This window comes from Haliotis rubra, unplaced genomic scaffold (genome assembly GCF_003918875.1).
Source record: "Haliotis rubra isolate DU_JTF1 unplaced genomic scaffold, ASM391887v1 Scf2235, whole genome shotgun sequence".
NCBI lineage: Eukaryota > Metazoa > Mollusca > Gastropoda > Lepetellida > Haliotidae > Haliotis > Haliotis rubra.
In genome coordinates, this window is record NW_025766265.1 from 21823 (window position 1) to 43217 (window position 21395).

Below are 21395 nucleotides of genomic sequence, written 5' to 3' on the forward strand. Positions count from 1 at the left end.
TATGTTTTAATTCACTGCTGCAGCTGCCTTTCTGTAAAAGTTTCTGAACTATTTCCTTCCCCAATATTGCCACAATGCCACTGAACATCTCTACGGTGGATATTAGACGTTATATAAATACATTATTATTATTTGTCAATAACGGCATGAAAAAAAACATATGGTCAACATTCTTTATAGATATTGTGACGCCTTCTCTACTGAACAGCCACCAATCACAATCACGCATATATACCCATCAATAACGGCATGGAATAAACACAAGGTCCGCATTCTGTTCTTCCCTGTTGCATGTTAAGTCTATTCTAGCATATCAATGGATATGTAATGTCCACTGAATCGTATGCCAGTTGCGTAGATTGATGCTCATGCCGTTGATCACTGGATTGCCTGGTCCAGAAAGGTCCATTGGGTGGTAGTACTCTGTACTACCTTCAAGAACTCTAAATATAGCGCACGTCTATATACAGTCAATGTCAGTCTAACCGCTGACTCTCTGCTCTGCAGTCTTATACACTTGGAACATTGTTACACAATGGACATCACTGCCACTCAACACCATCAAGCCAAAGCTTCAGGTCCCTTTCTACAACTAGCATATGGACCGAAAGGGAACTCCAAGTGATGTAATCCAAAGTATGAACAACAATAGTTGGCCATAGCATAATATTCAATACAAATACGGTATCTTCAATAAACAGGTGTCACAGATATTGATAGTTTATATCATTAATAAGATCAGTAGCTTAAACAGTGTAAGATGTGGTCAAAGCGTCCTGCTGTCCATCAGGACATTTTGCATGAAAAGTCAAAATAATTAATATTACGTGAATCAGCCTCTATTCTCAAGGCAATCCCTGATTCGACGGTGTACTCATCACCAAACGTCCAGTGTTAACTTGGTTCAAGCCATCCAAATTCTTCCTGCATGGCAGCGCCATGTTCGTTAAGAATGGCCGTCGGTTGATATCCAAGACATGGATAGAGTGCTGATCATTGTAAGGTGGTTATGCTCTCCTGGAGGTACTCCGTAACAATACGAGCGATTTGCGCTCTTTTGTTGTCATCCTGAAGCATAAACTTACGCTTTTTGTAATAATATATGTCACGCAAACCAGGTGATCTTATCAGATAACACCCGTTTAGCAGCATGTCTGTGTGTACACCCTACAGCAGTGTTCAGAGTACAGCTGTAGAGTCAGGCGCAAGGTGAGTGGGTGTTGAAATATTACATTCTGTTTTAACATTGACGTATACCATTGTCCGAATAATAGCTAATGACTGACAGTGATATTCCTCTTGGCCAAAGCAGTTTATCTTTGAGAATTGAGGCTCTATATAAATACAAACAAATAGGAAAGTCTGTCACCTACCTCTTCCACATGCGGCTCTTGCTCAGACGTACTACAGTCAAGATTACACCATTCAATGCCTCGGGGGCACATTGATTCATTGCCATAGCCATGTATCAGGGTTTGGATTTGGGTCATTACAAGTGTGAGAAATACTGTAAATAACAGGCGCAAATATTTCAGGCACTTGTACTCAGTGTGTGTGTGTGTGTGTGTGTGTGTGTGTGTGTGTGTGTGTGTGTGTGTGTGTGTGTGTGTGTGTGTGTGTGTGTGTTTTGTGTGTGTGATAGAGAGAGAGAGAGAGAGAGAGAGAGATAGACAGAGAGAGAGAGAGAGACACGTCAGTGACATTAATGATGTCTATTTTTTGTCTTGATTCCAAGTTAACCCACAAATCTGTACGCGATGGAATTTATGGTGAGACCACCAAAAACAAAACAAAGATATATCAATGTGTTATATATGTTAAGTTTGGAATTGTGTTGAACTAGGCTTCCAAATAAATACTGCAATGGATGTACACAATAGAGTGGCAGTACGATGGATATATATCACGGCAGACATAGCAGTAAAGTCAGTGATAAATAACATTACCTCATCAGCAACAGTGGACAAGTTTACAAAATACACGCTTCCTGATTAGCCAGGGTCTAACGATGATGTGCACAGAATGCGAGACACCATTACCCTTTGGACAATATTTTCGGAAACAGTTTGATGCAATAATAACATTGTTTCCCCGCCAGCACACAAATATAACAACATTTTGACTTGTACTTATTATTATCACAAAAGAAAGTAAATGAACTTGTTTAGTTATATTCTTTCAGAATGGCAGCAGCAATGAAAATTGCGCTTGTTACGCTGGTGGCGGTCTTGCATATTGCAAAAACACAGAAAGTGTCAACTGAAGATGGCCCACTTCTTGGACAACGTCTGTCACTGTTGGGCAAGTCCCTTGACGTATTCTATGGAATCCCATATGCCAAGCCTCCTGTAGGTGATCTCCGCTTCAAGCACCCCCAACCTTCAGAGTCATGGGGACCGGATGTTAGAGATGCACAGAAACCAACGCCATCTTGCATTCAACCTGAAGATGTATTCACATCTCCAGAGGTTTACAGACAGGTCCCGGATGATACCAGTGAAGACTGCCTTCATCTTACAGTGTGGGCGCCATCAGACAATGCTGGCAATCTGGCAGTGATGGTCTGGATCTACGGGGGAGGTTTCTATTTTGGATCTTCACGAATGCCACTATATGAAGGAAAATATCTGGCAGCAGAGAATGACATCATCGTTGTTTCAATGAATTACAGACTGGGGCCATTAGGGTTCAGCTATCTGGGGCCAGATACCATCCCTGGAAACATGGGCTTGATGGATCAACGACTTGCCTTACAGTGGGTGAAAGACAACATTGCCAACTTTGGTGGAGATCCATCTCGGGTGACAATATTTGGAGAAAGTGCTGGTGGTGTCAGCGTAGGACACCACCTGGTGTCACCATTGTCACGTGACTTATTTCAGAGAGCCATCATGCAGAGCGGATCCCCGAATTTCCCATGGGCTTACACTTTCCACACACACAGCAAAACGGAAATTGAAGCAGTTTGCTGATCTCCTTGGATGCCCGTCATCTTCAACTGATGCAGAGATCTATGACTGTGTAAAGAAAGCAGATGCTCAAACTATGGCAGACCTTCAGCTTAGTGATTTGTTAGATGAAGGACTTGCATTTGGTCCAGTTGTGGATGGGCACTTCCTCCCCAATGACCCCCAAACTCTTCTGACCACCGGTTCCAACAAGCAGGCTAGTGTAATGCATGGTTTTACTAAAGACGAGTTAACATTGTCTATAGCAGTTGCTTTGAAGCAGATGAGAAACATATCTTCATTACCGGAAACATTGATTTTAAGCCGCACAGAGTATGAAAGTTTTCTTTCCTATGATAGAATAGGTGGTAAAGGATTTGAAGAGCCTCTTCGCCTGTTTTATGAAAGTCAAACATCCCGTCTTAGGGACACTCACTATTTGGATGTCATGACTCGCATGATGTCAGATAGGGATTTCAAGTGTCCTCATCTTGAGTTTGACAGATTGTACTCTCCTGCCAACCCTACCTACGTGTACAGTTTTAATCACCGACTATCAGTTAGTCCGTATCCAAAGTGGATAGGAGCAACCCATTGGTATGATGTTGAGTTTGTGTTTGGTTTGGTCCTGGAAAAGTCTCTGGGATGTACAGAGGAGGAGATGGAACTCAGCAGGACCATCATGACCTATTGGACCAACTTTGCCAAGTCAGGGTGAGTAATAGAGTGCAATTGAGAGTGTGAGTGAGTGGCGAGTGATAGTGTGAGTTGGACAGAGTAAGTGAAAAATCGAGTCATGGAATTACGCAGGTTAATAGTCTCGGAACAGATGAGCGAGTGAGTGAGAGATTCCTCACTCGGTCTTATATTGTTCTTTTTACATGTTCAAACAATTTCACCTCAGATAAAAATTGATTCCCATTTCCAAACAGATCGATTTGTATTGTTTTCTTGAAGCTTTCATATCTTTATACAGCAACCCTAACACTCCTGTCCCCGTCAAGGTGAACTGGCCAACCTCTGACAACACTGATCTCTCCTACATGGCTCTTGACGTGGGCAGCAACTTAGCAGCGGGACACGGGGTAGTCCACCACGAATGTGTCTTCATCAACAGGATTCTACCCATGATTTCTAAAGGTAATGTGTTGTTATGATGGGATGTCGCTTGTTGCAATTACACATATTTGAATGTAGCTGTGTCTAAAACACTCAAAAACAGATCGATATGTCAAAGGAAGCATAGTTTTGTCTTTCCATTCCAAGTCAAGTCTCTTGGCTTCCATACGATTTTCCAAACACCAGTAAAATATGTGCCTCCTCCTTGGTCATGGTTTGACAATGACTTCTTAATGCGAAATCATGGAAAATGCGTATTACCCCACATCAATAATGGCTGTGGTTTTAACCAAAGGCAATTGCAGACACAAAGAATACCCAGCGTATCAGGTGCTATACAGTGACGTAATGTATATGGAAAACAACCATAGAACATGTGTAACGAGGAAGACTTCAAATATTGCCAATTGCGTTCAGGAGTTCTCCCAGATTTAATTATTTGCTTTTCTTACGCGTATCCAGCTCCCTGATTTCATAAAGCTGTGAATGTCTGGAACCCACATCACGTTTTGTTTGCCAACCAGTTAAGAACACGCCCACTCGTGTCTGTCTTGCTGTAGTGTTGCTGGAGCAGCCAGGGAAGTTATGAATCATATTGTTGTGTTTCAGACCCACCGGAAGGGCAGGACTACTGCACCAAAGGATGACAACATCTTAATAATCGGACCTGAGTATAAAATATAAATACACGATTAAAATTCAGGTTTAATGTTGTTTTGATGTTTATTAGTTATATGGCTTGCTGCCACATAGATCTGTCAATGACGTCATTGAATAAATATTTGGCCTATGTTCTGTTGTTCAGTATTTAATCTATTTAAGCATGCTGTGTCCTGCAAGGCCAAGAACCTAACAAACACACACATCACGTTGCAATTCACAATATATACTGAACAGGAACCCAAGGAACCCAAGGAACCCAAGATACCCAAGGAACCCAAGATACCCAAGGAACCCAAGGTACAATAGGAACCCAAAGAAATCAAAGGAACCCAAGGAACCCAAGATACCCAAGGAACCCAAGGAACCCAAGACCCAAACCAAGGACCCCAAAGTACCCAAGGACCCCAAATTACCCAAGGAACCCAAGGAACCCAAGGTACCCAAGGTACCCAAGATAACCAAGGAACCCAAAGTACACAAGGAACCCAAAGTACCCAAGGAACCCAAAGTACCCAAGGAACCCAAGGAACCCAAGGTACCCAAGGAACCCAAGGTACCCAAGGAACCCAAGGTACAATAGGAACCCAAAGTACCCAAGGAACCCAAGATACCCAAGGAACCCAAGGAACCCAAGATAACCAAGGAACCCAAAGTACCCAAGGAACCCAAGGAACCCAAGGAACCCAAGGAACCCAAGGTACCCAAGGTACCCAAGATAACCAAGGAACCCAAGATAACCAAGGAACCCAAAGTACCCAAGGAACCCAAGATAACCAAGGAACCCAAAGTACCCAAAGTACCCAAGGAACCCAAGGAACCCAAGGAACCCAAGGAACACATTGTGACGACTGCCAGCATGGTGATGCCTACTACCATTCTTACCTCGTTCATAACCAGCTGCCAAAAGGAAGTTGAAGTCAAAGAACCAATAGACATCCACATGACGTGACAATGCACGATATTCTGAAAATCTGAGAAACACATTTCAAAATAGAGATTTCCTCTATTGTCAGATTGTCAGTGATGCTTTCTAACATTCGTCCATCTTTCCTGGTGATCCCCTTAAGGGTTGGTGGACAGTCAACGTCAAGACGTGTATGATGTTACCTTTGAGGTGAGGTGAGGTGAACTTGTGTTTAACGTCGTACTTGAGCATATTTCGCTCATATGACGACGTGCATGCGTGTGTATGTGTATGTGCGGCTGCTTGTACTAGCCCAGACTGAAGCTGGTTTTATAGTGCTAGCCCACTGAGATACCATGCCGCAGTGAAGCAGGAATACCCCACTCAGACACATTATACTGACTCCGAGCCGACCAGTCCTTGTTGTACCCATTAATGCCGAGCGCCAGGCAGGGACCAACAAGTACCATATTTTAACGTCTTTTGGTATGACGCGGTCGGGGATCGAACCCGCGACCTTCCGCTCTCCGCGCGGACGCTCTAATCACTACACCTTGGAGGCGGTCGATATTACCTTTTGATGCAGATAAAGCACTTAATGGGAGATCTACACACTGACCTCTGGTGTCAACTTAGCAACAACTTCTCCTTTGAATGTTTGTAGTTTCATTTTTTAGCAACACAAAAAGGGGGGTGGGGGGTGGGTGGGGGTGTTAAAATGTCGTATTTCAATGCTTCAGGAATCTCCCTGGTTGTGAACATCATAAAGTGAGTGTGAGGTTTGTAATAGAGGCTTTATTATACACCTGCAGCACTCTGGCCTTCCCTCCTGTGATGTAAATACACAAATACAAAACAATCAAACCTCACTCACTCACCCACCCATCCATCCACCGGCTCACTCACTCACTCACTCATTGCCTCACCCACTCACTCACTGACCCACACATCCATCCACCGGCTCACTCACTCACTCACTCATTGCCTCACCCACTCACTCACTGACCCACACATCCATCCACCGGCTCACTCACTCACTCACTCATTGCCTCACCCACTCACTCACTGACCCACACATCCATCCACTGGCTCACTCACTCACTCACTCACTCATTGCCTCACCCACTCACTCACTGACCCACACATCCATCCACCGGCTCACTCACTCACTCATTGCCTCACACACTCACTCACTGACCCACACATCCATCCACTGGCTCACTCACTCACTCACTCATTGCTTCACCCTCTCACTCCCTGACCCACACATCCATCCACCGGCTCACTCACTCACTCACTCACTCACTCAAACCCACTCACTCACTGTTAAGTGTGAAAGAGGCTGTTATGGAATGCCTGTATTGTGAACTGTATTGCGATATGCTGGGAGGTCAAGGTCAGAATGGTCAGTCAAATATATTTCTCTTTTGATTTGGATTAAGCTATTCAAATGATAACAAAACCTCTGCTGGTTTCTCAATATAACCTGTACATACTGAAAACTTGTTTCAAAACCTCTTGTTTGAAAAGTGTATTTCAGTATACCACTGACTCAAACCCACTCACTCACTCTCACTCACTCACTCAAACTCACTCACTCACTTACTCACTCACTCATTCCATGGCCAAAGTCCCCCTGAGTCTACTTTACACATGTCGTAATCAGGCTGGCGGTCTCGCTGGATGACTTGCAGATTCTCCACCTGAAGCTTCGCCCAACAACCAAGTTCATATTAACTCACCTGCCCCCGATTTAGGAGTCAGTGCAAAACCATAACTGTACATGTCACGGAAATCAGGTCATCGTGTGAGATATCACCGGTGAACAGCGCCTCAACGTGTACACACTTTTTGCACTATCCAGAGAACACTCATCAAGTCAGGTGCAAGATAAGTGTGTCACGAAAATAACATTCTGTTGATCACGAAATACCACTGAAGCATACAATAGCCCGAAATATAGACAATGCTGTTTTGGTGGTGTGACTACAGACGACAAGAGTTTATCTTTGAGAGCAGAGGCTGCATTAGTCTGTCTCACAGTCCCTGAACCACATTATTTTCCCCAATGCTTAGCCCTCCCTGCAATGCTGAAGCCCTAAATGAAGCAAGTCAAGATTTCCTCAGGTTCAGCCTGAATCTCTGGTCTCCCTGGGGCTCCTTTTCAATTTAAATGGGTTTATTTGCTACTATCAAAGTTATATGTATTCAGGGACTAAACGTTAGTCTAAGGCTGCATATGCTTTCATACAAATGCGCCGTTCAATACCCTTCACTAACCGAGGGATCTGAATAAAAAATAAAATAATAATAATAAAAAATAAATAAAATAAATCCAAATAGGATTGCCAGTCACCAACATTCATGCTGTTTACACACGTGTCTATAATACTACTGCAGTGCCCTCCCTGTGTGATAAAACAACGACATTCAGTTGTACAGGAAATAGTACTGCAGTGTCCTCCCTGTGTGATAAAACAACGACATTTCAGTTGTACAGGAAATAGTACTGCAGTGTCTTCCATGTGTGATAAAACAACGACATTCAGTTGTACAGGAAATACTACTAAAGCATAAGGTTGTCCGACATGAATAACGGATGACAGTGTTTCTACTCTGGACTATAACAGCTGATCCGAATATGGTTGCATACAAATAGGCCAGTAAACAGCCAACTCTCGTTCAGAGAACTACATATTCCCGCGAATTTACTTCAATTGTCTGTGTTCGTTACCTGGCCGAACGTTCCTCTGAAATGGGTACCAGTAAGGACAAGATGGTCGGATGTACATTAGTGCATTCAGTAATGAATGGGTACCAGTAAGGACAAGATGGTCGGATGTACATTAGTGCATTCAGTAATGAATGGGTACCAGTAAGGACAAGATGGTCGGATGTACATAAGAGCATTCAGTAATGAATAGGTACCAGTAAGGACAAGATGGTCGGATGTACATTAGTGCAGTCAGTAATGAATGGATACCAGTGAGGAGGGCGATGTGACTGTGAACGGTATCGCGCCTCACTGGCAGTATGAACTGCAGAGGAAGCCCAGGAATGGAAATAGAGGGCGCGTCCATTAACCGGGTTCTTAACTTGCCTTAGGGTTTAAATTTGGGTAATTTAAATGTGAAAATTGTTGACGATAATACATGTGTATGCATTATTTGTAGCAAATATTTCAGGCGTAATGCCTGACAAACAAATCCAATGTATACAGTACATATATCTTAGCGTCAGCTATCATACTGCAAATTTAATGTTTTAGAGTCAACATTCAAACACTCATTGTAGCTTTCAAAAGAATTTTTAATACATGTCAGGAAATTTCCAAACTAGACGTATCAATGACAACATTTCGTCTTATTTTGTAGTCTCCATTTCACACTTAAAACACCCTACTGAGTCTAGTAGAAGGTCACGTTTGGGCGACCTATGACCGTTCAATCAAACGCGAGACGGCCGAACGGACTTAACCAATCAGACAACGACTACTTGTTAGGGTTCGGCGGGACTTACAAAACGCTTTTGGTACTTTCTCTTCCCTGGTCGCTGACACGGGGTGTTCCTCTTTTGCCAGTCGGGCAAGTTGTTTATTTAGGGATTAAGAGGATCACCAGACCATGTTAATTAGCAAGACAATGATGGGGGATGACTGAGGAGATGACCAAGCCAAGAAAGAGGGCTATCATTTGTATTTTTATGTTCAGCATACATAAATGACCCAGAAAACGAAAATACAGAGAACTTAACGATAGACTACAGACAGAAAAAGACCATCTTCAAGCAGGAACTAAGACCATGTTAGAATATGGAGATGCTGTTTCTCATCTTGTTGGGCTTTAAAGTCAATTGTGTATGAACCATCATTGTGGACATTGATGATGTATGATTGTGATTAGTACCTCATCAATTTCTTATATTTACGCAGTTACATAATGATAAACATTGTGTACAGTTATGTATGTTATGTGTTACGTATGATTGTGCTTAGTAATTTATCAATTTAGGTATGCGAACACAAAAATACAAATGATAGACTACTTGTGTCACTTGTGTAAATGGCCTGTGGTCTGTTCTCACTGTATCCTTGAGGACGACAAGGAAATGGTCTCTGTAGCTTGTGACCAAGTCGTCCCTGGTGTTAATCGTTGCTCAACAAGAAGGATACCAACATCTCCAATGTGTTGTATCACGCTTGCTAGTCATAATTCGAAACTTATATCCCTGATACACTAAATGTCTACCACCTCGACCATTTGGAACAAACTGAACGTTCACCAAAGCATTTGCCATCATGGGATAAAGTGAACACTTGTCATAACATGGCACCTTATATACCTTACAGTAAAACAACATTGTTATTTATTGCTGTTCTAGATACATGGAGATGTATGGGGAACATGGAGATGTATGGAGAACATGGAGATGTATGGAGAACATGGAGATGTATGGAGAACATGGAGATGTATGGAGAACAGCCATGTAATAACTGAACCAAAAATCATTCCCTCTACTAGTGAAGGCCGTGTGGGATTAGTTAAACAAACAAACCCAGTCAACCATGCCTCATAATCCTCTTACTCCTTAAATAAATAACTTGTCCGGATACCACCGCTGACACTGATCTATCAACAAACGAAAATCCGCATAAAGCACAGATATATTTTTAACTGCTGTATATACGCTTATGGGTTTCTAATGACATGGTTACTATTTGCTCATATTTTCGCAAGATGACATCCTTGAATATTGACAAAAACGCTGTTATCTGCGACTGTTTACTCACTGTTTGTATCACTCTGAAGCGATCGTCGGAAAATAGCATTCGGAATCGTTCGAGTTTTTGAGGTTCAAACGGTATGTGCGAATGTTAACTTTCGTGATTTGGTGAGCTGTGTTCTGATTTGTCAGTCCAAAAGGTTAGCTGACGCGACCTTTTACTAGGTTTTGTTAGACTCAGTGTAGCAGTGTAACAAATAATACTGAGTCTAAGTTTACTAAGCCTGTTTAAAATTATACTTACAAATTAAAACAAATTACTGCAGAGCAATTGTTTGTATGTTGTTTAACGCCGCACTCAGCAATATTTTAGCAAGATTTCTGTAAATAATCGAGTCTGAAGCAAACATTCCTGTGTTAACATCATGCGCAAATGGGATACCAGCAAGCAAGTAAGCAAGCCTGACCCTCTGATCCGTTAGGCGCATCTTACGCTGCTGAAGACCAATTCTAACCTGGATCTTCACAGATGCAGTGCAGCTGCTATGGAAGAACAGAGTAGAGTGGCTGAGATAGCTACAAAGTCAGCAATATATAGTCAGCGACGGTCATCTAAACTGTGTGAAATATCAGGGTGATGAAGGTCAGAGAATGGTTCACTCCACTGTCCTCAAGTGACAATTATTAGAAACAACTACAACATATAACACTGATTCTGTGATTATCTAAGAACATGAATTGAAAAAGCAACAAAAGTTTATCTGTTAATGTATCTTAAAAAAAGTTGTGTGTTTTCTTTTCAGAATGTGGACAGGAATGAAACTTGCATTTGCGACGCTTGTGACGTTGTTGCTTGAGTTGCATGTTGCAAAAACACAGAAAGTGTCAACACTAAATGGCCTCTTCTAGGACAACGTCTGTCAGTGTTGGGCAAGTCCCTTGACGTATTCTATGGAATCCCATATGCCAAGCCTCCTGTAGGTGATCTCCGATTCAAGCACCCTCAACCTTCAGAGTCATGGGGACCGGAAGTTAGAGATGCACAAAAACCGACGTCATCTTGCTTCCAACCAAAAAATGCTCATGGCAGTGATGAAAGTTACAAACAGATGCCCGATGATTACAGTGAAGACTGTCTTCATCTTACAGTGTGGACACCATCAGACAATGCTGGCAATCTGGCAGTGATGGTGTGGATCCACGGTGGAGGTTTTTATATTGGATCTACAAGACTGCCACTGTATGAAGGAAAATACATTGCAGCAGAGAATGGAGTCATCGTTGTTTCAATGAATTACAGATTAAGGCCTTTAGGGTTCAGCTACCTTGGTCGAGATACCATCCCTGGCAACATGGGCTTGGTGGATCAAAGATTAGCCTTACAGTGGGTGAAAGACAATATTGCTAACTTTGGTGGAGATCCAAAACGGGTGACCATATTTGGAGAAAGTGCTGGTGGTGCAAGTGTAGGTCTACACCTGGCATCACCGCTGTCACGTGACCTGTTTGACAGAGCAATAATGCAGAGTGGGACTCTCATCTCCCTATTTGCAGACCACATGCCCAAAACAGCAATACGGACACTGAAGAGACTTGCTGATCACCTTGAGTGCCCTTCATCTTCAACTGATGCAGAGATATATGAGTGCTTGAAGACAGTAGATGCACAAACTATGGCAGACCTTCAGCTAGGTTTGTTCGGTGAAGGAATTGCATTTCGTCCAGTTGTGGATGGGTACTTCCTCCCGATGACCCCAAAATTCTTCTGTCCACTGGCTCCATCAAGCAGACCAGTGTATTGCATGGTTTTACTAAAGATGAGACAGCACTGTTTTCTGCAATGATATTGAAGCAGATGAGAAACGTATCAACATTACCTGAATCACTCATTTTAAGTCGTCAAGAATATGATAATTTTATTTCATTTGACATGCTCACTGGAACAGACATTGAAGAGCCTATTCGTCTGTTTTATGAAAGTCAGATACCCCTTCTAAAGGACACGGACTATTTAGAGGTCGTAACTCGTGCAACTTCAGACAGGGGATTTAAGTGTCCTCATCTTGAGTTTGACAGATTATATTCTCCTGCTAACCCTACCTATGTCTACAGCTTTAATCATCGACTGTCAATTAGTCCGTATCCAAAGTGGATGGGAGCACCCCACTGGTACGAGCTTGACTTTGTTTTTGGTTGGGTTCTGGAAAAGTCTCTGGGATGTACAGAGGAGGAGATGGAACTCAGCAGGACCATCATGACGTACTGGACCAACTTTGCCAAGTCCGGGTGAGTGAGTGACTGAATGAGCGAATGAAATATACATTCAATGATAAAAACGTTTTACTAAGTCACCCTTCTTTAAATTATACCACAGATAAATGTGTATAAAATAATCATGATTTCTTGATGTTTTCTTATGTGTATCCAGCGATCCAAACGCTCCTGTCCCCGTCAAGGTGAACTGGCCAGCCTCTGACAACACTGATCTCTCCTACATGGCCCTTGACGTGGGCAGCAAATTAGCAGCAGGACATGGGGTAGTCCACCATGAATGTGTCTTCATCAACAGGATTCTACCCATGATTTCTAAAGGTAAATCTATAATGGTACATTGGTTCCTGGTACACATAAATGAATATTTTTAGAAGTGACTTGATACTTCTCTTGTTTGGTTGAATATTTACGATGATAAGTAATGTTGTTGATTTTCTTTAATTATCACGAATGGTTGGAACAGACTCGTTTATATTGGTAGTTGTTGATTCTCAAGTTAAAACAAAATAGTTAACAGGAATCAGTCTGTACGAGAATTGTGTGAAATTGAGAAACAAAAAGATGTAATTAAACATTGTATTTCTTAAATTGTAAAGTCGCAAATCAATACAAAGACTTCACTTTGGGAGAGTGAGTGAGTGAGTTTAGTTTTACGCCCACACTCTCTCTAATATATGGCGGCGGCCAGTAAATAATCAAGTCTGGACCAGACAATCCAGTGATGAGCATCGATCTACACAACTGGGATACGATGACACACTTTGGCAGAACAAAATAGAGTGGCAGTACAAAGTCAGAGGTATAATATAACAGCAGTGATTGTAGAAATAAAGACAATGATGGTCATAGTGACCTGTCAGCAATAGAAATTCAACTTGGAAGAAAGGGCCAGGCAGAGAGTAAACAAAGTTTAAAGTGACCACTCACAATACTGGTCTTCTTGCGACTCGAGATGTGATGTGAGATGAAAGGCAATAGCTAAGTAAGATTCACTGACTGAATCTACAGGTACAAAGTATACCTTGAAACATTGTTGCACAACGTTTAACACTGCCTCATGGCAGCATGTTCATGCCAATATGTTCCATAGTGCAGCTATGGAAATTATGAATTCATGGTTGTGTTTCAGACCCACCGGAGGGGCAGGAGTACTGCACAAGAGGATGAAAGGACAGCATCATACTAATCTGACCCAAGTTAAAATACTGATACATCATTAACTTTTAAAGCTGTTTTGAACTGTATCTAAAGTCTCCAGAGATATTGTGATGCTGTTTATACAGCTTAACCGCCAATCACAGTCACTTCCACAATCACCCGACCACAGCCAATACACCTTTCAGACTTCGTGGAATAATTGTGTTGTTCCTCATGGTTTCATGTTGAATCTATTTTACATACTGCGGCAAGTAAGTGATCTGGTAGATACGTTATCGACTGAGGCAAGTCAATTGGCATATGTGTGGTAGTTGCATTGGTAACCCGATTTTACGTATCATATTTGCATTGTTAAGTGTAATTATGTATACGATATCTACACTGACTAGTCAACTGGCACAGTTGCTATCTACTCCTACAAGTCAACTGCTATACACGTGAGTCGACTATACGAGTAGGTCAGCTGGTCTACAGAGGTGCATTGCCTGGATATGACAACATAAAGATATGGTGTAAACGTATTTAGAAAACATTTTTCACACCAAGTAACCCACGAAGATCTGGGTCATAAGAGACGATGAAACGGATCGTGTGGGTGCATCACCGTATCCCATTTAACATGGGTACATGTTCATGATGTCAATGACTGGATGGTTGGTCCACAGACCTCAACCACCACGACTCCCACAAAATTGGAAATATGACAACTGCTAGTCTAGACTGTGGACGCTGTGTACCCCTCTAATTGGCACGGCTCCCGCGGCCGACAACATCCACTTGTCCGACTTCCATTTTTGTGGAAGTCGCGGTGGCTGAGCGGGCTAGCGGCTGACTTTGTGTGATGGCGATTAGGTACCTGACTCTGAGGGTGTGGGTTCGAATTCCGCATGGGACTCAACCCAACAAAAGTACTAGAATCTGTACTTTGCTAAGAAAGTGTAATCCCAAATATAACATGTGTTACATTTGACCACTCTCTAAATGGCATAGTGTAATAATAGCTTTTGGCCGTGGGAGCCGTGCCAATTTACACTGATCAGAGGGGTACACAAAGTCCGCACTCTAGGCTACCAGTTGTCCGACTTCCATATTTGTGGAAGTCGCGGTGGCTAAGCGGGTTAGGCGGCTGTCTTTGTGCGCTGGCGATTAGGTGCCTAACTATGAGGGTGTGGGTTCGAATCCCTCATGGTACTCAATCCAACAAAAGTACAAGAATCTGTTGTTTACTAAGAACGTGTAATCCCAAATATAACACATGTTACGGGATAAATAAACAAACAAACAAACAAACAAACCCATTGCAGGGTTACACTAGGTTTTTTTTTAAAAAAGAGTGAACTGAAATTTCATTCAAATAAACTTTAAACTGATTTCAAAGTCAATTTGTACGAAATTTCAGTTGCCTTGATGTGGCTTGAAAGCTTTGCAGGTGTCAGACGTTTACACAACAGGTGAAATCCACAGGCATGGATATCGTGACTATAACCAAATAGACATGATTGTACAACGCATTAAACGTAGGGGGTATTGAATACAAATGTGTTACAAATATTGACATTTTATCATGAAAAATATAGTGTAAAAGGGACATTGGCCAAACCTACATCCTGTCCATCACGATATATTTACCATGAAGAGTCAAAATCATAAATACCGTTTGAATCTGCCTCTATTCTCAAGACAATCTCGGATTCGTCGAGACATACTTTTCGTCAAACGTCCAATGTAAACTTGGTTCATTCTATCCCATTCTTCCTGCAGCGCTTCGCCAAGTTCATTAAGAGTGGTGGGTGGTTGTTGACTCCGTCTAAGGATATCCCAGACATGTTCGATGGGTGATAAGTCTGGACTAAGTGCTGGCTATGGTAAGGTGGTTATGTTCTCCTCCTGGAGGATGTGTTCTCCTACTGGAGGATGTGTTCTCCTACTGGAGGATATGTTCTCCTACTGGAGGATGTGTTCTCCTACTGGAGGATATGTTCTCCTACTGGAGGATGTGTTCTCCTACTGGAGGATGCGTTCTCCTCCTGGAGGATGTGTTCTCCTACTGGAGGATATGTTCTCCTCCTGGAGGATGTGTTCTCCTCCTGGAGGATGTGTTCTCCTACTGGAGGATATGTTCTCCTCCTGGAGGATGTGTTCTCCTACTGGAGGATGTGTTCTCCTACTGGAGGATGTGTTCTCCTACTGGAGGATATGTTCTCCTACTGGAGGATGTGTTCTCCTACTGGAGGATGTGTTCTCCTCCTATAGGTTATGTTCTCCTACTGGAGGATGTGTTCTCCTACTGGAGTATATGTTCTCCTCCTGGAGGATATGTTCTCCTACTGGAGGTTATGTTCTCTTCCTGGAGGATATGTTCTCCTCCTGGAGGTTATGTTCTTTTCCTGGAGGATATGTTCTCCTCCTGGAGGTTATGTTCTCCTCCTGGAGGTTATGTTCTCCTCCTGGAGGTTATGTTCTCCTCCTGGAGGATGCGTTCTCCTCCTGAAGGTTATGTTCTCCTACTGGAGGATATGTTCTCCTACTGGAGGTTATGTTCTCTTCCTGGAGGATATGTTCTCCTCCTGGAGGTTATGTTCTCTTCCTGGAGGATGTGTTCTCCTCCTGGAGGTTATGTTCTCCTCCTGGAGGTTATGTTCTCCTCCTCGAGGTTATGTTCTCCTCCTTGAGGTTATGTTCTCCTCCTGGAGGTTATGTTCTCCTCCTGGAGGATACGTTCTCCTCCTGGAGGATATGTTCTCCTACTGGAGGTTATGTTCTCTTCCTGGAGGATATGTTCTCCTCCTGGAGGTTATGTTCTCTTCCTGGAGGATATGTTCTCCTCCTGGAGGTTATGTTCTCCTCCTTGAGGTTATGTTCTCCTCCTGGAGGTTATGTTCTCCTCCTAGAGGATATGTTCTCCTACTGGAGATTATATTCTCCTCCTGGAGGATGTGTTCTCCTACTGGAGATTATATTCTCCTCCTGGAGGATGTGTTCTCCTACTGGAGATTATATTCTCCTCCTGAAAGATATGTTCTTTTCCTGGAGGATATGTTCTCCTCCTGGAGGTACTCCGTAACAACAACGATGTCTTTAAGTAATGTGACGTACGCTAATCGTAGGATAACATGCGGAGGTCATTTTTCACTGTAATGTGCAACACACTGACTCGTGTCACTGTATGTTTCAAAAAATTTACCCCAACCGCTTGCAAGAAATTCATAAGATAATTTCAATGGAATAATCAATTTCTAACCCCCTACAATCATGCAACCTCGTTTCAGGTTACTCCCAAATGAAAATATTCCCTACTTTTGTAACTGTACAGATAACATAAATCAGAGGTAACTGAGTTAGTATGAACAAGGTAGTTGAGCGGAGCTGTACCTTGACTTCAGGTGGAGAATCTGCAAGTCATCCAGCAAGGCCGTCAGTCTGATTACAGTATGTGTAAAGTAAACTCAGGGGGACTTCGATCATGCAGTCAATAGTGTTTGGAGGGGGATAGAATGACATGATTTTAACCAAGTTATCAAGCCAAACAGACACTTTAAGTCGTTTGCTACAACACATATGGATCCAGAAGCATTTCTTAGTGACCCAACACAAGTAATATATATATTCGTTCATAAAACCTCATGCCCTCATTTGATCGTGACATACCCTGTAGTGATTACTGAACAGTGGGTGAGTGGTTGAGTGAGTGGGTGAGTGGTTGAGTGAGTGGTTGAGTGGTAGGGCGGTTGAGTGGTTGAGTGAGTGAGTGACTTTGGGCTATAAAGTTGAAAGTAATATACTGTCATAGAACACTCACTCACGTATGCACGCAATGACTCACTCACTCTTAAACCCTTCAGTTCTCAATTGAACAGACATTCCGAACTCACCTATACCTTGTCAAAGACAGACATCTTATGAACGCACCACCATTTCGCTTTATCGCCACGCCTAAACACAACGCATGGGATGCACGTGCACAACGCAGTAGCTCCATACACGTGCATGGGGTGTCATTTTTTTATTTTGACGGTTTTCAAAAAATATCGAAAAATCATTTTCACAATCATTTTGCATCACATTTTTTAGCCGTTTTGGTTCTTTTTTGGTTTGAAAATGAAAATCATATACATGCAAATTTCACGTCATACACAAATCATCTTTCAAGAGCGATAACTGTACGAACAACTATTGTCATAAGAAACAGTCCCAAAACAGTCATTATTATAATATCAACATTCATTAACTCCCATATATCGCCCAATTTTTTCAATCTTAAAATATAAATGAGGTTTCCCTACTTTTCTCGAGGAGCATATATCTGAGATTTTGCATGTCACGCTAACCAGGTCATATCACTGGTGTAACAGCGTCTGTGTGTACACCCCAGTGCAGTGTTCACAGTACAACTGTAGAGTCAGGTACAAGGTGAGTGTGTGATGATCAATGACATTGTTGTCCTTCAAATACCGTTGACGTTTATATACTTGTTGAAATATAGGTAATGGCTAGCAGTGTTGTTACTCCAACAGTTTATCTTTGAGGATTCAGTATGGATATACCTGCATACAAGAAGGACTGTATAATACTTACTCTTACCCGGAGACATTCATGTTGTTTGCAAGCGATTGTTCCTTTTAAAGTGGCAGTCACACCTTTATGATATTCTGTTCAATTTCACGGTGTAGTTTGTGTTATCAATATAAATACTTTCGGATGCGTCTCTGTTCATTCAGAAACACAGGGGTACCGTTAAGGAATAGATTGTAATGTGACTGTGAACCGTATTCAGTTTACCTAGGAATGAAAATTAATGGCAGATTAATCCACAGACGAGATCATAAAATTCACCAACCGTTTGACAATCTTGACCGCTGGGTCTCTTTTACATACAATGAAGTCATGTCTACCACGTCATCATACTCAGCAAAGTCTATGCATTCTGTTCTAAACCAGCAACGTGTAGTCAAGACTCCTTTATCATCATCATAAGATTTACACCCATCATAACAGCTTTTTCAAAAAGACTGTAGACAGATGCAAGAAATCTTCAAGCATTATTCTGACTGTGACGTCATGTCTACCACGTCACCATACGTAACCTTCCAAATTGTATCTCTATGTATTTCCTGTTCCACCATCACCGCTACAATTCTTCGATGTAATTACAATCGCAGTACGAAATACAATGGCAGAGGTGACAACAAAGTCAGTGATAAATAATATTCCCACATCAGCAACAGTACTCAAGCTTCCAAAACAGACGTATACTAAATATCCGAGGTGAAAAGATGATGTTCACAGAATGTTGGACACCACTGTCCACAAGTAACAATCTCAACATCATTATCCTGCATTACACAGTGATATCACACGAACCATCTTGGTTATTAGTGTCACATTTCCTGCAATATGTAAAGAACTGTGATTAATTAGGAACATGAATTGAAAAGGATCAAAGGTTTAACTGTATGAAATCGTATCTTAAAATTCGATATGTTCTTTCAGAATGTGGACAGGAATGAGACTTGCATTTGCGACGCTGGTGACGTTGTTGCTGGTGTTGTTTTACTGTGAAAACAAAGGAAGTGTCAACTTTAAATGGCCCACTTCTAGGACAACGTCTGTCAGTGTTGGGCAAGTCCCTTGACGTATTCTATGGAATCCCATATGCCAAGCCTCCTGTGGGTGATTTTCGCTTCAAGCACCCTCAGCCATCAGAGTCATGGGGACCGGAAGTAAGGGATGCACAAAACCCGACGCCATCTTGCTTCCAACCAAAAAATGCTCATGGCAGTGATGAAAGTTACAAACAGATGCCCGATGATTACAGTGAAGACTGCCTTCATCTTACAGTGTGGACACCATCAGATAATAGTGGCAATCTAGCAGTGATGGTCTGGATCCACGGTGGAGGTTTTTATATTGGATCTACAAGGCTGCCACTGTATGAAGGAAAATACATTGCAGCAGAGAATGGAGTCATCGTTGTTTCAATGAATTACAGATTGGGGCCTTTAGGGTTCAGCTACCTTGGTCCAGATACCATCCCTGGCAACATGGGCTTGATGGATCAAAGATTAGCCTTTACAGTGGGTGAAAGACAATATTGCTAACTTTGGTGGAGATCCAACACGGGTGACCATATTTGGAGAAAGTGCTGGTGGTGCAAGTGTAGGTCTACACCTGGCATCACCTTTGTCACGTGACCTGTTTGACAGAGCAATAATGCAGAATGGGACTCTCATCTCCCCATTTTGCAGATAACATGCCCAAAACAGCAATACGGACACTGAAGAGACTTGGTTGATCTCCTTGAATGCCCTTCATCTTCAACTGATGCAGAGATATATGAGTGCTTGAAGACAGCAGATGCACAAACTATGGCAGACCTTCAGCTAGGTTTGTTCGGTGAAGGAATTCCATTTCGCCCAGTTGGGCGGATGGGGAACTTCCTCCCCGATGACCCCAAAGTCTTCTGTCCACTGGCTCCATCAAGCAGACCAGTGTATTGCATGGTTTTACTAAAAATGAGACAGCACTGTTTTCTGCAATGATACTGAAGCAGACGAGAAACGTATCAACATTGCCAGAAACACTCATTTTAAGTCGTCAAGAATATGATAGTTTTCTTTTCATTTGACATGGTCACTGAACAGACATTGAAGAGCCTATCCGTCTGTTTTATGAAAGTCAGATACCCCTTCTAAAGGACACGGACTATTTTGATGTCGTGACTCGCGCAACTTCGGATAGGGATTTCAAGTGTCCTCATCTTGAGCTTTGACAGATTGTACTCTCCCTGCTAACCCTACCTATGTCTACAGCTTTAATCACCGACTATCAATTAGTCCGAATCCAAAGTGGATGGAGCACCCCACTGGTACGATCTTGAACTTTGTTTTTGGTTGGGTTCTGGAAAAGTCTCTGGGATGTACAGAGGAGGAGATGGAACTTAGCAGGACCATCATGACGTACTGGACCAACTTTGCCAAGTCCGGGTGAGTGACTGAATGAGCGAATGGAATATACATTCAATGACAAAAACGTTTTATTAAGTCATCCTTCTTTAAATTATACCACAGATAAATGTCTAAAATAATCAAGATTTCTTTAAGCTTTCTTATGTGTATCCAGCGATCCAGTAATTTTAAATGATACCAAATATATCATACAGTTTCAAATCTGTATCCAGCGATCCGAACGCTCCTGTCCTCCGTCAAGGTGAACTGTAGCCAGCCTCTGACAACACTGATCTCTCCTACATGGCCCTTTGACGTTGGCAGCAAATTATCAGCAGGACATGGGGTAGTCCACCACGAATGCGTCTTCATCAACAGGATTTCTACCCATGATTTCTAAAAGTAAATTTATACTCGAACATTGCTTCCTGGTTCACATAAATAAATGTTTTAGATGTGACTTGGATACTTCTCTCTTTGTTTGGTTAAATATTTACGATGAGTAATGTTGTTGTTTTTTCTTCAATTATCACGAATGGTTGGAACAGACTCGTTTATATTGGTAGTTGCTGATTCCTCAAAGGTTAAAACTATATAGTTAACCGGGACTCAGTCTGTAAGAGAATTATGTGTGAAACTAAGAAACAAAAAAGATGTAATTAA

The 21395-nt window shown here is 42.2% G+C and overlaps 1 protein-coding gene across 1 annotated transcript; it reads left to right on the forward strand.

Moving 5' to 3' along the window:
* The first annotated feature begins 2195 nt into the window (after nucleotides 1-2195).
* On the forward strand, nucleotides 2196-13968 carry LOC124277578 (cholinesterase 1-like). The gene is given in 4 exon segments (XM_046713297.1): nucleotides 2196-2933; nucleotides 2935-3662; nucleotides 3925-4088; nucleotides 13760-13968. Coding segments are annotated over 4 exon segments (1668 nt in total). The 3' UTR covers nucleotides 13798-13968.
* The last annotated feature ends 7427 nt before the right edge of the window (nucleotides 13969-21395 follow it).